This window comes from Dermacentor albipictus, chromosome 3 (assembly GCF_038994185.2).
Source record: "Dermacentor albipictus isolate Rhodes 1998 colony chromosome 3, USDA_Dalb.pri_finalv2, whole genome shotgun sequence".
NCBI lineage: Eukaryota > Metazoa > Arthropoda > Arachnida > Ixodida > Ixodidae > Dermacentor > Dermacentor albipictus.
This window is the reverse complement of record NC_091823.1, coordinates 139708622-139726448: the sequence shown is the minus strand read 5'-3', so window position 1 is coordinate 139726448 and position 17827 is coordinate 139708622. Positions and strand designations below refer to the sequence as shown.

Here is a 17827-nt window from a genome sequence, read left to right as displayed (position 1 = left end):
AGGATGTTCCACATCCGCCGCCGAGGTCTGTGAGTGGTGGCGCTGGCTAACACTCCCGGGGTTCTACTAGGAAAACATAAATACCCAAGATAGTGGATGGGGAAACCACCCCCGGTCGCTCAATTGGTACAGAAACGCACGCGAAATGCGAAGGTTGTGGGATCATTCCCCGCCTGCGTGAACTTATTTTTTTCATCCATTTTAATTTTGAGTAATTTTCGCTTCTTTATTTCATTTATCAAGCACAAATAATTTCCCCCATGTTGTCCTTGGTGTCAGTGTTTGTTGGGTTCCTAGGATTTGCCTTGGGCCGCTAACATAACCCTTAATACCTTTGGAAACCTCTTTAAAGTGAACTAATACACTAATATAAAAGGTTGATTTTCAGGAATCACATCTTTTTCCCGAATGGTGTTTTGTCGGAATGCGCAAAACGGGTTATTTCTATAGCCATATAAGTTGTTCTATCACCACGCTAGTCTTCTGGATGTTCACAAAAGTGATCCTCGTGTGATTTCCCATACGTTTATCTCTAGAATTGCTCTATAGAGTAGCACCAAGGTGAGAGAATTTAAACGAAGCTGAAAGTAAGATTTAACACGCAGGCGAAGAGAGAAGAGTGCGATACTACAAGTTGCGATGGAGGTGCAGCAACTCCACAAAAAATGCAGGGTCCTTATGCGTAGGAGGTGGCTCCGTACGTACATGCGAGTCTTTTCTGCAACATATGCTGCATGAAAGAGTAGAGGGCTTACTGCATTATGCGCACTAAGTGTTACGCCACCGCGGAAGTTATACCAGAACGAACATGCACCTGAAAAACGGATTCGCTGGTGTTTCGCAGCAGATCTGTAAAACAGCATCATACCTCACAAACTTAAAGGGGGCCAGTCATAAAAAACGAAATGCAGAATAGGAAATAAAAGAACGAAGCCATGTCCTTGGGTCCTTCATCCCCACTTCACCACCGGGGACGCCAGCCACATGCAGTGGCAGGGGGATATCCGCAGTCTTCTGTGACCATATGACACGCTCGAACAATGACTTCTCACTAACTACTGCAAAAGAAACCCATAGTGCTTTTTTATTGTTTGAAATGTTGAAGTGCCAGAGTACCTTTAAAGTTTGGAAGGTTCTTGTGCCGCATTAACACTATTTAAGCATCTTGAATATGAAGTTAGTGTATTCGCTTACGAGTACATTCATTTCCAAATTTCAGGAAAAGTTAAGCGTGCATAAAGGGTAATTAGATACCGAATCTGCCCTCAAGGGTGCTATTTTTCGAGGTGTGATAGAATGTTCATAATTCGAATGCCTTAATATAAAGCAGAATGTCGTAAACATATTGGATCATTCGAAAGATAGGCAATATGTCATTACCTAAACCTATCACGTGCAACTTACAGAAGAGAGCTGCCTCAGGTACACTCGTGGTAGGGAATACGAATTGAGGAGATTAATTTTGAAAGGCCTTGATAGGCATTTTGATTAATTTTGTTGCAGGTAACGCTAAGTTTCCGCGAAGTTTCGCATAAGCAAATGCGCTACCCTCGGAATGCTTTCTCTCAACGCCACTCCTTCGAGAGCACAGGACTATTGAACCGAGTAACGCCTACCTCACGAAGGGCTAGCCAACGAAGTTTCAAACCTATCTGTTGCTAACCGGGGGCACTTTGAATGTCTTCGCCAACTGATCGCGCTACAACCACAGCTCGCCTGCTGCTGTAGGCTCGGATAGTTGTGGAACAGCAAGTCAATTTTCTTTAGGAGTTATACTTTTTGTATGATTGCCGGTGGTGTTCTTCAAGGCCGAGTAGGGTTCACTACATACGTGTGGGACAGGCTGAAGCTGATAATTACTGTTTACATTAATTAAGTCAAGAAAACCAGCGTGCCTAATGCGAGATGCTTCCATATATACTGTGTGAAGCAGTATGCTGTTTAAACCTCTTATTGTGGCTAGCGAACAGGGTAAACGAATTTCGGCAAGTTTCGTCCATCAGACAGCTACTAGTAAATGAAATATAGCTCGCACACCGTACGCGTAGTTTCGGCACTAGTTTCGCAAGTCCTTTCTAGTGCTAATACGAAGACAGCTAGTGGCAATATTAACGCCGCCATGGCATAGCACAAAGCGGGTATCGGTACTTCAGCAATTATACCGGTTAAACAGACGTTGACGAAGTTGTAGGCGAGATGCGTCAGAACACATCGGCGTGTTACCAACACCAATATTTCTCCTGCATACCTTTTCCACATTACTACAGCTGCGTTGGGGGAATCTTCGAAAGCCAGGGTGTTTAATCGTTCCTTTCTCTCCTCTCTCAGTGAAGCCGCTCCCGCCTGGCTCGCTCCTCTGCACACTGAGCAGCGGTTTCAACAAAAGCACGTACGTGTTCCCACCGGACGGCCTCTGCGACATCATCACGTTCAACTCGCTCATCACAGTTGAGAAGGACACGTTGAATACGCCCTACGATGAAGACTTCACCTACTTTCTGGAGACGGCAAAGAGTCATCAGACGACAGAGTATGGCATCGGCGTCGATCACAAGTGAGTCTACCGGTGGCGTTTGCCTTGTGTATAGGTATAGCAAACATGGACCGCTGCTCACCTCGGGATTAGCGCACGTCACGGGAAATCCACGGCTTACACACGTGAAATTCAGGTAAACTGAACTTCCTTCAAGTAGGGGTGCACGAATAATAAATTTTGAGACCGAATCGAATATGAATCGAATAGTGCAGGAAAAGAATGGAATGGAATCGAATAACAAATATTTTTTCGAATAATGTCCACCCTTTTAAACATTATGTATCACATTTTCCGCACCGTTGTATTCAAACCACTAACGAGTTGCTGTGATTACACGACGCATTGACATAGGGCGCATTTGACATGTTCGTAAGCATTTTCTTCGGAGCATACGCCATTACTCATTATCACACAACCTTTATAATGGCAACCTTGCTTGCCATCTGGCGGTTGTCGACACGTTTTCCACCAAACCACGACGGTCTGTCGGCTTCGGCGATGGCACAGCGAAAAAAAAAAAGCAAATTTTTTCCTATTTGGAAAAGTCGTGCCAGATGACCCCACTGTACTATCAAGCATGTTGTGTTTAGCATCGTGTTGTGCAAGCATCGTGTTTAGATTTAGCGCGACGAGAGGTCACAACTGCCTCTATAAAATATATCAAAGTATATGCACTGCGGAGTGCTATGTTTACGAAAAGTTTTGTTACAATTGGCCGTGGTTTTGCAAGAAAAATGTTGTTCCGTTACTGGCGCTGCGTGCAACAGTATGGTATGTTCACTAAGGATCACATGAAAGTTACCATGTTTTTCGCTTCTGTTTGTATTTTATCGTGAGCAGTCAAAGACTAGAAGTATTCGAAATCTATTCGACAAATTTACGAATTTTGCAATAATGACTATTCCATTGCAAGACCGAACCAAGTACGACAATATTCGATTCCTGAATCGAAAGTTTAGAATAATCAGACACCGATACTTTGAAGTAAACCCCTTGTTTATTTGTTGAAGGACTATTTGTTGGACTAATGAAAACTAATTTTGCAACAAACGCACGGCACGGCGTGGGCTCTTCTACACGTTTTTCTGCAAGAAACGTAAGGGAACACATGGTATTTCTTCTTTAAACAAAAACTCACATAAAAGTGAAGAAATGCGGCGCATGCAGTCATAATAGCGTCGCTGCTAAGTGTAAAATTTCTTTTTCGAGGGCCAAAATTACTAATAACCGTCATTTTGTTTCACCAAGCTACGTGATGTTAAAGAGCTGCGCGCAAGGTTAGCTCCTTAGGCGCATTAGGGCGCTAGCATGTCTCCCATGCCGCAGGGACCTTCGCCAAAAGGAGGTTTGCCTTTGTTGTGTTTGACCCCCAGTGAACGCTTTTCTGGTATGTGTGTCCCCCAACCTGAGGGTCTTTGTAGTACCCGTGTGTTAGGTTCAAAACCTACTTGAGATAAACATCAAGTACAGTACCACCTTCGGCTCAGGCAGCACTGCGGCACCCGATTTGAAGCAGCCGCAAACGAGCAAGCCGAGACAACTTAGAAGAGAAAATACAGCGGCACCACCGACATTATACGTTTGAAACTTCGTCATATTCTGCTATGTTTTCAACAAGGGACATCCCTTTGTTTCAGGTGACAAGAAAGAATATTTTTACGTACTGCCTTTCTTTATCTTAGATATGCGGCATGCGGCTAAAGAGCATGACATCACAGGTAAAAATGGGTCCCATGGGCATTCTCCGACGTCTGTTATTAAAAGGAAATGCTGCTGAGTGAATCTATAAGAATAATGTAATAATTTCGTTCTTTCGATTCTATTATTCATTATCCACCCCTCACGAGTTACAGATTCTGGTGATTGCTCAGTTGGTACGACCATCAGTACAGTGACGAAACGCACATGAAAAGTACTTAGAATATATTAGCTATATTATAGTAGTCCTACTGAGCACACATGAAAGATAAATAATCAAAAGAAAACCGTATGTAGCGCATGGAACATGGAGTATAAGAGATATCTATGAGGTCACCCGCCATTGCTGGAGTGTAATTTCAGAAAGTATGCTGTTTTTTTTTCCTCAGTTCTGCGTCAGAGAAGGCTTTCCCACTGACGCTTTTGTGATCCTGGCATGACTGACCACCATATTTAATATAAGGCCATTTTTGTTAGGTTGTAAATTGCCTGATTATTTCTTTAAACATCATCCTGTTAACTCACCCTGACCAACACCTTATGAAAGTCCAGCGGTCTTAACTTTGACAGTTGGAGATGAAAGTTCAGTTAAAATATATTTAGTTAAAGAAACTGCTCCAGGAAATAAAGGTGCCCACATGTTAGCCGATGTTACCCATGGCTACGTACTTTATGGTAAGTCGGCATATTCCTCAAATAACGTAGCAGTGTAGTGTTGGTGAAATGCAAAAAAAAGCACAGGAATGCGGGTTCAATAATGAATCTGATAACGTAGTTCGTGAACTTCTGCGCAGCAAGCAAAAGAACACCTAATTGAGGACTATTACGACTAGCGATGTCTGCGGTCATCGAATCTAATCTGGACCCCTCATGTAGCTCTGTTACTTATAATGTACTTGCGCGTCGCCGTACCTAGAAAGAGCAATCAATGGTTCAAGCGTTGATTCCAGAATCTATATACTACCAGTCATTAACGAGACAGGCAGTGTGATTGAAAGTGTTTTTTCGGCATCGGACAAAATCAACAAAGTTTAGGGTATTCAACGCGCCTCATATGTAAAGAATCAGGCGACAATATTGACAATGAAGAAGTAAAAGAAAGAGACGTCGTGCTGGGAATATAGGGGGTTGTTGCTGGTTAGTACTTGCGCTTGCTAAGTGGCAGGCTCTTACAGGTGGTATTTTTCTCTGAAACAATATAAAGGTGAGGTTTCGACAATGAAACGCACTTTAGCGATACTATAGATCAGCCTGAGCACAACAGTACCTCATATACGGTTTTGACGGCTTTGGGAGAAGGAAGCGAGACAAGGCAGGTATGTTTACCAGAAATGCGTGCTTGTCTACCCTACACTTCGAAGGAACAGCCAACAGGGGAAGAACTGCTTGCAGGAAATATTTTTCGGCAATAAAAAAAATGAAACCTCTCATAGACTGTCGGTGTTAAGGCGGTTAGCATTGAAATAATTTAGAGGCACAAGGCATTGGCAATGCTGAAATGTGTGCCAGCCGGGTTGCTCTTTCAGGCTTTCTACTCCACACGATGCTCCATCTAGGGGAGGCACCATGAAGTCCGCGCCTTGGCGCGGGTTTGATTCCTCCGAGCACCAGAGGATCTTTCTTTTTTTTGTAATTGAAGATCGGCACACACCGAGTTGCACTTACCTTGGAACCCAAATTGGCGACTGGTTAACTGAAGAGTGGCACAGACCCATTTGCAGATGCCCGTTGCTGCATATTAGCATCGAAGGGGGTACATTGAAGAGCGGCAAATACCCAGCGCCACACACCCTGTGACTGACATGAATCCAAGGTTGGCTTTGAACACTGTTTCATTAGTGCTGCAGCCCGATGCGCTGCCCATTAGACGAGTAGTCTCCAAACGTTCTGGCAAAAGGAGTGGGCAGGCCACGAGTGGTGGTGTTGTTGGCGGGACAGTAAAGAATAAATGAATATTACTAAAAGAAATTCCTAACTATGACAAACGGTACAAGTGCGAAGCTTTCTTGCTGAGAAACCATTGTACCTGTGTGCTACATTTGAGCGGATGCCAATTGCCCCTTTCACAAAGGACATTGCGCAATGACAACATGCGTCAGCGCTGAAACAGGGGAGGGAGCACAATGTGCATGACGTCGGAAAGAAAATTCAGCAGAAGCGCGGAGGATTGAAACTTTTGACTAAGAACAATATCCCGGCCATCGTGACCGCATTTCAATCGCGGCGAAATGCAAAAGCAGCCATGTACATAGATTTATGTGCAAGTTAAAAAACCCCGGGTGATGAACATTTTCGAAAATTCTGTAGAAAGTGTGTTTACAAAGGCACGTAGTGCCCTAAATTGACAATTTCCAAGGGATAAATCACTTTAGGTATGGAAAGTCTTCAGAATCTGGTAATGTATAGAATTTGGTCAGATCTTTTTGGGTACTTGTCTTTGAACACGTTTTTTGACTGCAGTTCAATTGTCTTGAATTGAAGGTCACTCGAAAATGAATCATGCAGTGAAGAAAAAAAATACATTGCGACCCGTCAACTTCATCGACATTTCTTATTTGGCCTAGCAGTACATTTTAACTATGGACATGTCCTCCTCCCACTCCCTCTGCCCGCATTACCAGTGACATATTTTAGTTGATACAGTAGGTAGGTTATCCATTGTGTAATGGGTAGCGCATCGGTTTGCTGTGGCGAGTGATCAGGGTTTGAACGCACACCTTAGACAAAGTCTAGGGTTTGTACTTCTGTTCAATCAACACCTTTCACGCCAAACTGAGCCACTGGTTTCATTCCACTATGGGCGTGACGCTCCTCCAAAACAAAAAGAGATCCTTTGAAATTCATACAGTGCTCGGTGGAATTGAACTCGTGCCACGAGGTGCCATCGCTAGATGGCGCAGCGTTTGCGGTGGGATGCGCGGGAGGAGAGGAGTTCGGCGGCATACATGCTCCGGCATTGGCAGTACGGTGTTTGGCTACATTGCTTCAGTGCTAATCGCATTAATTTAGACATTTATCGTGGGGTCAGCTCTGACATATTTTTTTTTGCTTTCAATGTGGGCTCTCTGTCTCAAAAACCTAGAAAAAACGCCTAATAGCCAGTTTATTGGTTTTCGATCACGCGCTGTTATGGAACGGGAGAACATTGAAACTGCAACGAAAGACACACCCCCTTTTCGAACTTTTCGGTCTGTGTTTCCGTTTATTTTCAAAAGTTTCTGTTTACATAATAGTGTGTAATAAAAAAAATGTGTAACAAACAAGCCTCATTTGCAGCCCAACAGCTTATTGCGGTGTACGCGAAAGTCAGTGGTATCAGGTTGACAATTGAGCGGGCGTATTTTATTTTTGCCTCTCTGGAGCCTGCATGTTGCTTTACCTTTTTTAAAGAAATGATCGCTATGCGAGGTAACGCATGTGCGGATCATCTTAAAGAGCTAGTTACTGTTGACACAAGGGAACTATGCACGCAAAGAGTGTCCTTGCCTTAATGAGTACAGCATCGTATTTTTGTTCTTGGGTGAGTGGTTTGATTCCTTCATCGCAAGCGTAAGGTTATCTATTGAAGATGCAGGAAACGAGACGAAAGCGGAACATCCCTGCCGAAAAGCACTCTACCTCATGTCTCGCTTCAAACAATTGCATCGACTACACGTCCCCTAATCCCCGCAAGTTTTAGAGCACAATGAGTGACAGAAAAAATACGCATATTCAGTTATTTGAGTCCGGCGCGCCGGTAGCTTCAAATAAGCGCTGCGTAGTGCTAAACTCTAAATTTGTTATATACTTGCCGAAATGTGTCTTCTCTGTATCTCCATTATTTCCATGCTTTTCATTCATACGAATGGACCCTATTGCGATCAACGCTGTTGGTGCTGACAGACTGATCGATAATTTGAAAGTGTCCTCATCTGCAGGTCCTAAGCGCATTTCATAAATATACTCAAGTATACAAAAATATATTTATCGTTGATTCGATCGAACCTTGTTCAACAGTCATTGCAAATACAAGCACTGACCTCGGCCTGGAAAGAAAGTGGCTGCCGTGCATAGGTCAGCTGATGTGCATTCTCCCAAAAATTCCCTCCCATTTCGTTAACGTGCATTCCTGTCAGAATATTAGAGCGGATAATAAACTGGCAGCCTATAGATTTCTTTGAATATAATAGTTTTTTTTAGTTATTCCCAGCACGGGTACCCGCAAAACGTTTTCAACGGAAACGCAATTGCCATCTTTCACTAACGACCTCTTCATTATTCCAAACCTGAGATTTGAAATAGATTGTATATTTACTGATTTCACAAAGGCTTTTTATTTGGTTTCTCATGATTTGCTTACCTTAAAGCTTAGCTTAATATAGGTCCCAACATATTAGCATGAATAAAATAATTTTTGTCTAGCCATACCCAGCATGTGACAGCTAACAACGTCTGCCTCTACTGCAGTAAAATTTGGCGTCCAGCAAGGCTCAGTTCTCGCTCCATTACTCTTGCAATTTGCACTAGCTTCCTTTCTTCCTGCGTTTCAACTTCAACTACCAGCTTTTAGCAGACGGCTGTGTAATCTACCAAAAAATTACGAACAATACAGATTCCCTTAAAATTCAATGTGACGTCGACAGTGTTGTTGATTGATGCACTAATTGCCTTAGGACACTTAACACAACTAAATGTAAAATAAAGCGTATCTCTAGACGTTCTTCTACTCAAAGTTTGCCTACTTACTTCCTTAACAACGTTTGTTTAACCCCCGCTGACTGTTACAAATATCTCGGCATTCACATCCTCTCTCACACCCGCAGTGGTGGCGTAGTGGATGTTGAGTTGCACTGCTAAGCACGGGTTGCAGGATTAAATCCCGGTCATGGTCGCCACATATAAGCGCGGGGGCAATGCAAAAAGACCCGTGTACATTGCATTGAGTGGACGTTTAAGAATACCAGGTGGTCAAAATTAACCCGGCGTTCTCCAGTACGGCGTTCCTCATAATCATATCGTGGTCCCTTCAAGTAAAATTCCAGAATTTAATTTTACAGCGAAGCTGTATATGGCTACTTTCCCGAAAAAAGTGCGCATGTTGATCGAGCCGGGTAGATAGAGAATTTCTCTTAATACTTGGACAGATCTAGAAGATAGTGCAATGACGGGCCGACCCTCGGCGGAGGTGAAGCAAGCTTTAAGAGCTTCACCAACTTGCCCAAATCTTGGGTCCAAATACGACCCGTATAAGATATAAAGCTGAGAAAAGGAGATCCTGCACTTTGACTCATGTCGACCATCTCTACGCTCGCATCGCCCTCTCCTTGTCGGTATTCCAAGCAGTTGCGTATCTCCTTTGCTTTCCGTCCTCTCTCCCGTGGTGGCGGTCACGTTAGTGTGCTGCCTGCCAGGACCCCGAGGCGGAAAGAAATGCAAACCGTTCATGTGGCCCCGATGCCGCAGACATGAAACACTTCATCGGAGCAATTGCCAGTCTTCAGAGGGAGTTTGTGGGGAACGAATTTTGTGTGACCTATGTAGTTTGTGACCGCTTGTAGTTTTCGTGTGACGTCACAACCATTACTGCACTGTGGGACGTGGACAAACGCACGATCGCCTTGTCTACGGTGAAGCAGTGTGTTCTCTTGGAGTGAGGTGGTCTGTTCTACGTCCACGGATTCGTTAGTAAAAGGCATCGTGCTGCGTTTTGCAACAATACATGGCTATGTATACCCCCCAGCGCCTTATCTTCCGAGGCTCACCGTCGTGGAGGAACTACTAGTCGCACCTCACCTTCCGTTCATGTGCATGCGGCGTTTCATGCATGGCGATGGGCCGTTCGTAATTAACGGGTCCACATACACAGCTTCGCTGGTCGTCTACCTTCACAGACTGGAATGGCACGGAACTTTTTTCTTCAGACCACGTCTAATCTGTCTTCAGACATTCATACTGAACATTTTGCTAGCAACGCGAAACGGATGCTTCGTTATTTGCGTCTAAAATTTTCCACTGTACCATCTCCTTTAGTTGAATGCTTTAGAAAACCTTCGTTGGCTTAAAACTAGACTACTGTATGCATGCGCCATATGGGACCCCAGTCAAACCTCTCCTATCCTTGCCCTCGAAACACTTCACAACCGCGTGGCGCGTTTCATCTTGTCTAATTACTCCCGTTGTTCTATCATCAGGTCCATGAAAAGAACATTAAACTCACTGGACCTTGCCCTCTGCCCCAAATGCTACCGCCTGAATTTTTTCATAAAATGTACCACGACAATCAAATATTGAACGACGATCTATTTTTCTACACCCTTGCTACGTTTGAGCTAGAACCGATCACTTTTCCAAAGGAAGCTTGCCATCGGCTTCCACAAACTTATGTCATGATTTTTTCGTCCCAAAAAAAACCACCGTATGAAACGAGCTTCCCATCTATATTGCTGTCATTACAGATGCAGAACGACTCATAATCGCCTTAGAAATCCGTTGTAATGCTTTATTTGTTATTTCACTGCGTGCGTTTGTAACCATCGGACGCCTTTCTATAGTGCCTTTGGGACCCGAGATTATCCGTATTAAATAAATAAACAAGCAAATAAATCAATAAATAAATAAATAAGTAAATATATTAACATGCATGTTAATAGCGCAGCGTTACTCCATCTAAAGCACAACCATTCTAATTTAAATGTTTCATCACGGTATCCTTTCTTGGCAAGAAATATTTTCGCAACAGTTTTTACAGAACAAGTGGGGGCGATTTCTAGGCCTGTTAGTGTTGCTTAGTAATATAGACGCATGGCAGGTGGCACTGCATATCCTTAACGCCATAAACAGTTATCGTGGCGTTAGAGGCAGGTTCGTCCGAATGTTTTGGAATGTGCACATTATCTTGCAGAAAGTTCTTATGTGCACACTGGTGCGCATGCATTCTGAACAAAGATAGATGTAGAATTTCCCGATCATGACCATATTTTGCTTATTTTTTACTAGTGTGTGCAGGAACATGACAGCCACGGAAGCACTGGCAGCTGATAATAACACCAAGACGGAATTGGACGCGCTGTGGGACCAGAGAATATACCACTATGGGCAAGTCAACACACCTCTGAGAGTCGCTGAAGGCGATGCGGAAACTTTTGCTAAAGATTCAGCTAGAGGCCTGCAGGTCTGTATCGCACAGTGCACGTTATCCGCAGCCGTACTCGTGCATTTTACCTGCCGTCGTTGCCTGTGGCTTAGGCGTTGCGCTGGTAGGCACGAGTTCGCGGGATAAAATCCGGGCCATGGCCGCCGAATTTTGATTGAGGTGAAATGTAAAAAACAAAACAACAATAACCGTGTACCGTCAATTGGGTGCACGCATAAGAACCCAGGATGATCGAAATTAAGTCGGAGCCCCCACTATGGCGTGCCTCAAAATTACATCTTCAGCTTGGCGCATGAAACCACAACATTAATTAAGGAAATACTCTGGCATTTTGTGATTGCACGACAAAGGTGCCAAAGAAAACTACAACCGGCACAGATGTGTTAAATAATTGTGTGCTGCGTGATCGTGATGACGTTAACAAAAGGTGCACAGTGTCACAGTTGGCTTAATCCATATTTGCAGTAAAGGTGTGTCTGTTTGTGTGAATAAAATCAAGTCTAGTTTTGCTAACCAAAGGACTAAAACCCACACAAGATAAAATAGTTTCCAAGAACTGAACCAACTTCATACCTAAAAGGGTGATACTAAATGGAAAGCGATATTGACAAAGCCTGATCAATGCTTCAAAGTTGGAACATTCAAACATCCGGACTGGCAAGGAAACGTCAACCTACCTTAACGATTTTTGAACCTCACTAGAAAAGAGAGTTTCCCTGAGCACGAGTTCGCGGGATCGAATCCCGGCCACGGCGGCCGCATTTCGATGGGGGTGGAATGCGAAAACACCCGTGTACTAAGATTTAGGCGCACGTTAAAGAACCCCGGGTGGTCAAAATTTCCGGAGTCCCCCACTGCGGCGTGCCTCATAATGAGAAAGTAGTTTTGGCACATAAAACCCCATAATTTAAAGACAGTTTCCATCGTAGTAACGCGGTTCTGTGCTCGAATCTTTCCGTGATCTAGCTCTGATTACCCGACACTGGGAGAAGAGAAGTTAGACAGCTTTTTCCATGAAAGCGTGAACGCAACAAAGCTAGGATAGCTATCAATCGCCATTTTGAGCATGCTCTGGCGAGCGCGTTTAGGATGTGCCCTGCATTTTCACTGATTTAGTGATGCTCTAGTTTTTATGCATGAAAAACAAATTTAATATGCTCCAAAGTAAGGGCCAGTGGTTCTATGACCTTCTGCGTTATGCGTGAAGTCAAGCTCTCTGCAGAATTTCGAAATCGGAATTACCTCTCTTCGTTGATGCACTGACTTCATAAACAGTTAGCGATGGTAAGGTGCATTTTGTAACGCAGAATATTATCGCATACCAAAAGGCTTAGTTACAGGCGAGAGATAAGCCATCTACTCTTAGCAGTGACACGGCGAACACTGCAGTGACAACTACCCGCGTGGTGACTCAGTGACTGTGGCGTTCTGTTGTTGAGCATGATGTCGAAAGTTCTACTTCCGGATGCCAAATATGGAGTCACGAAATTAAAAAAAACTCGCGTACCTAAAATACTACGGTAGAAGGTATACCAGAGACACCTGTCCCCAATACCCCTCCCCCCCCTCCACACACACACGCGCTTTAGTATATGTTTTTGTTAACAGATTTGCTTGCGACGTAATTTTGTAGTGTTTTTAAACTTTATGGGCTTCTTTCATAGAATCAGTGTCTGACTTGTTGGTATTCACCTAATTGTATATGGGAATAAATACACCATAACTTATATGTATTCTGGGCAATACTGAATATGTGCATCAGATAACACTTTCGTCGAATCGAAGCGTTTAATTCGTACAAAACTCTGTTCTCTTTATGACCCGGGGGCACTTAGTTCATAAAACATTTTTTTCACGATTGCTGTGTTCTTGAAAAAAACAAAAATTGAAATTAGCTTTCAACATATGGTAGCTCACATTCGAAAGAGATTATTGTGTTTCCCATTTTACGAAAAAGTGCAGGCTACTTAAACAATGTACAGACTCAACTGACTCTCGCGTATGAGCTAATTTCTCGATGCCTTTCCCATAAAAACTCGTTTTACAAATGTTGCCGTTTGTTGATTTAACTTTTTCTTTTTACTCTAGGTATTTGCCAAACTGATGTACAACAAAAGAGATGAAGCAAATCGGCCTAGTTACCTAATACTCCACTTTCCAGTGTACTCCGACCAATGGGCTGCAAGGATTGCTCATACGCTCACGTAAGACAACAGTTGACAAAATTATGCGCATGGGCGAGCAAACGTCGTCGTAATGTTAGTCAAGAAATATTCATCAGTGCAATAATATAATAGTGTTACTGAAAAAATATCACCACAAAGACAGAGCAACATTCTTAACTAATTTTTGAGAGATATAATATTTTTATGGAAAACAAAAAGTTACTGGCACTCTTCACTTCTATTGTAAGGCGTTCCATATTTTTGTACCATGATACTGAATTAGTCTTTGACCGTATGTGTTTCGGGTAAATGGCAAATTAAAACTTATGTTAGTAGCGTATCTAGTATTTCGTGTAGGAATCACAAATATACTAAACGACAATGAGTGACTGCGACATATTATGTTATTCACTAAAATAGCAACGTTCATTTTGGAGGATAGGGTAAAGGGAAGTATTTTCAACCTGCGAAATAAATGACTGCTGGATTCGAATGGACTAGAAAACGTCATTATCCGCACCACTCTGTTTTGTAAGCGCAAAATTGGATCCAAATATGTTTTAAATGTGGACGACCATGATTCGCAACAATATGTCTTATGGCAATGAAAGAGAGAAAAGTAGATTATTTTCAGTACCGAAATATCGAAACATGCCCTCTCCTTTAAGATTCCTTAACACGCTGACGCTAGCTTCGAACATACATGATCAATGTGAGGCTTCCTGTTTAAACTACTCTCTACTGTCACGCCCAGATATTTAATTGTGCTCACCTGCTCCAGAGTGCTATTGTCAAGACATATTTGCAGAGGTGCACTTTTAACATGACTATGGCTAGAATGAAAAATCATGTAGTGAGTTTTAGCTTTGTTGAGTGTAAGTTTATTTGCTCCAAACCATAATGAAGCACAGATTAGTTCTTTGTTTGCAATCTGTATTACTTCGTGAAGTGTTTTGCCTGTAAACACCAGTGCAGTATCGTCCGCGTACATGACAGCGTTGGCAGATGTGAGAATTGAAGGAAAATCGTTCACATACAAAGGAAATAAAATTGGTTCTAGGACAGACTCCTGTGGCACACCAGTTTTAACAGAAGAATACGAAGACGTAAAGTTAGTAATTTTAACAAACTGCTGCTGGTTGCTTAAGCAACTAGAAAATAAGTTGAAAGCACTGGCACTGAAACCGTTGTATTCAAGTTTCTTTAAAAGTATGAAATGAATAACTGTATCGAAAGCCTTCTTGAGGTCTATAAATATTACTAAGGCTAATTCATTATTATAGAGTGCTTCGGGCTTCGTTTATATGCTGCGACAACTCTAGTACTGCTGGGGACGTAGAGCGACCGGTTCTGAAGCCATGCTGAGATCACTTTAAAATGATGTTTGTGCTCAGATACTCTTTCAATTGAATAGAAATAACCTTCTCAAACACGGTATTAATAAAACTCAAAACAGAAATTGGTCGATAACTTCCAGGGTCATTATTATCACCGCATTTATATATGAGAGATACTTTAGCAATCTTTAGAGTTTCAGAGTATGTACTGCGTGCGATATTAAGATTGAATATGGTTGTAAGAACAGGGCAGAGGAGGTCAACGTTATCTTTTAAAACTTTGACAGTAATGCCATCGTGACCAGCCGCCTTGTTAGCATTCATATCGGTTAATATATTTTGTACTAGAGTATCTTCTATTGGTTCAAGGCAAAATGTGCTGCATAATAACGGGTAATTAATATCACATATCTGATGAGTTACACAGTCAGCTAGAACTGGCCCAGCGTTAGTAAAGTATGTATTCAACTCATCAACGTTTTCGGTGTCAATTCAGCCAGGAGCAATGTGCCTTTTCACTGGTGCACTAATTACATCGTTAATAATGTCCCACATCTTCCTAGAATTACCCTGAGCCTTACGGATCAGTTGCGTGTTAAACCCTTTTTTCCTGTTATGAATGATTGCAACGACAAAATTCCGGGAGCTGCGCAACTGCTGTAAATAGTACATATTATGTCTTGCTGTTTCCACTTCGGATACCAAGTGTTTCTTTCCTTAATGGCGCTTAATGTAGTCTCAATCATCCATGGACCTAACGGCTGCTCGTACCTGTGATGATTGGTTGTTTTGCATTCAGGATGACGCGGGAGAGGGTTTTCAGTAGCTTGTCACATTCCGTATTGTGAATGTATTGTATTGTCAATGCGTTCAAAGCCGAACAACGGATAGACTAGACACCAAATCGGAGCCACTCTTCAGTTCTGCCCATTCAATTGCAACAAGCAGCTAGTGTGCACATTATGGGCTCCTGTACAAAAGGAACTACTCAAGCACGGGTGCACGCTTCCTTCTATTGGTGCCGGAGCGTCTCCAGCCAACAGCAGGGTATGCACGATGACCTCAGGGTCCCTCAGGGTATGCACGATGACCTCACCTCTGGTCACTTAGGCACTGTGCGCACCCTTTAGCGCATTCAAGAACGCTTTTACTGGCCCCGGATGCGACATTCTGTTGAGTTCTTTGTCTCCAGCTGCATACAGTGCCAACGTCGGAAACACCCAACCACTGCCCCATCTGGTCTCCTTCAACCTGTGCCGCCTCCAAGCTCACCCTTTCGGCAAGTTGGAATTGTTCTGTTAGGCCCTTCTCCTCAGCCACTTAAGGGGAACCGCTGGATAATTGCCTGCGCCGACGATTTCACACACTATTGCGAGACGGTGGCTATACCATCAGTCACTGCCACCGAAGTGTCGCTTTTCCCGCTTCACGTTATTGTTCAGGGACATGGGCCGCCTGGTGTTATTATAAGCGACGGCGGACGCCAATTCAGGGCGGATATCGTGGAAGAGCTTGTGCGTTTATGTAATTCGCACCTCAGGCAGTCGACGCCGTAGCATCTGCAAACGAACGATTTCGCTGAGCGCACTAATCAAACAATCACCAATATGCTTTGCATGTACGTTGCGTCCGATCATAAGAATTGGGATGAAGTTCTACCCTTTATTACTTACGCCTAAAATCTCGCCAAACACAAGATAACCGGCTACAGCCCTTCTTCCTTCTATATGCTCGGCTTCCCCGGTATACGCTCGACACTGTCCTCCCTTTTTACCACCACGACAATCCTACGGTCGCCGATTCGCTATGCCTCGCTAAGGAGGCTCGGAGACTTGCGCGTCTGCGGACTTTGGAACAGCAAAAAAACTCCAAAGCCCGCTGCGACGCATGACATCGGCCGGTTACGTATCACCCTGGTGATCTCGTTTGGCTTTGGACTCCTACAAGGAAGCGTGGTTTGTGCCAAAGCTGCTGGTAAACTGCGATGGACCATATGTTATCATCGATGAAGTCAGCGAAGGGAACTGTGCTCTCGCACGCCTCACGAACACTGGTAGACGTTCTGCTAGGACACAAGTCGCGCATGTCGGAAGGTTGAAATCATCCACGTCACGACAAGCTAGTTGACTGTCCCAGCGGGCTTTGTTTACTAGGAGAGATATGCTGCGTCCAAGCGCGTAAAAGGGACGCGGGGATCAAGAAGAGAAGGGAAGAGGAGAAGGAAGACTGTGCAGCGGCTATTCCTGCTGTTCGTAGCCTGCTGTTCCTGCTCTCGCACTCCTAAATAAACCCCTTTTCCCCATGCTTGTAACAAAATATAGAAAGATAAGAAGCACAACTTCGCGGTTATCTTTTCCTGTTTACCCAACAGTTTCTGTCGGTGGACCGATCTGCTTTTTCAAAAAAGGTCGGTCCACTGGCCGAAACTGTCTCTTGGCTAAATAAACCAAAGATAAGCGCCAGTCGTGCTTGTCATCTTTCTAAATATATTTATCCCCAATGCAGGTCTAGTTAATTTATATATAGGGCCTTAGGGAGAGAGGCGTACAATGATACATACAGTAAATTTGGACAACGTATTAAAAACTTCAACCTGCCGCCTGATGCAGCAGTTCCCTAGTGCGGCTTTCTCTTTCACGGTGCAGGGACTATTCGATAGATGTGTTTGTGGCCATCGGGCACCACGCTGACACCGACAGCTTCTATAAACGGTGCACTATGGTGCCCCCAACGATACTGCAAGAAGGATTACTCAAGCATAATCTCCGTCTATCGGAATACCCGGTGCGCCTGGTAAGTAGCTTCACCAACATTAGTACATTGCTGTGTTGCTGGACCTCTAACATCTTCAAATATAAGAAGTTTCCGATTAAAAATAATAAGTTTTTATAATATACTAAGTTTTCATAATGTGATTTGCGAATATATTTTAGCTGTGAAATACACAGCCCTAAAAAAA

General features: G+C 43.4%; 1 protein-coding gene across 2 annotated transcripts in view; it reads left to right on the top strand.

Moving 5' to 3' along the window:
* LOC135917713 (uncharacterized) overlaps positions 1-17827 on the top strand; it is a 108802-nt gene that overhangs the window by 83811 nt on the left and 7164 nt on the right. For both annotated transcript variants that reach the window (XM_065451280.2, XM_070534736.1), the window contains 4 exons: positions 2329-2554; positions 11210-11384; positions 13455-13570; positions 17514-17661. In XM_065451280.2, the coding sequence (XP_065307352.1) occupies positions 2329-2554; positions 11210-11384; positions 13455-13570; positions 17514-17661 (665 nt within the window). The remainder of the gene's footprint in view (positions 1-2328; positions 2555-11209; positions 11385-13454; positions 13571-17513; positions 17662-17827) is intronic.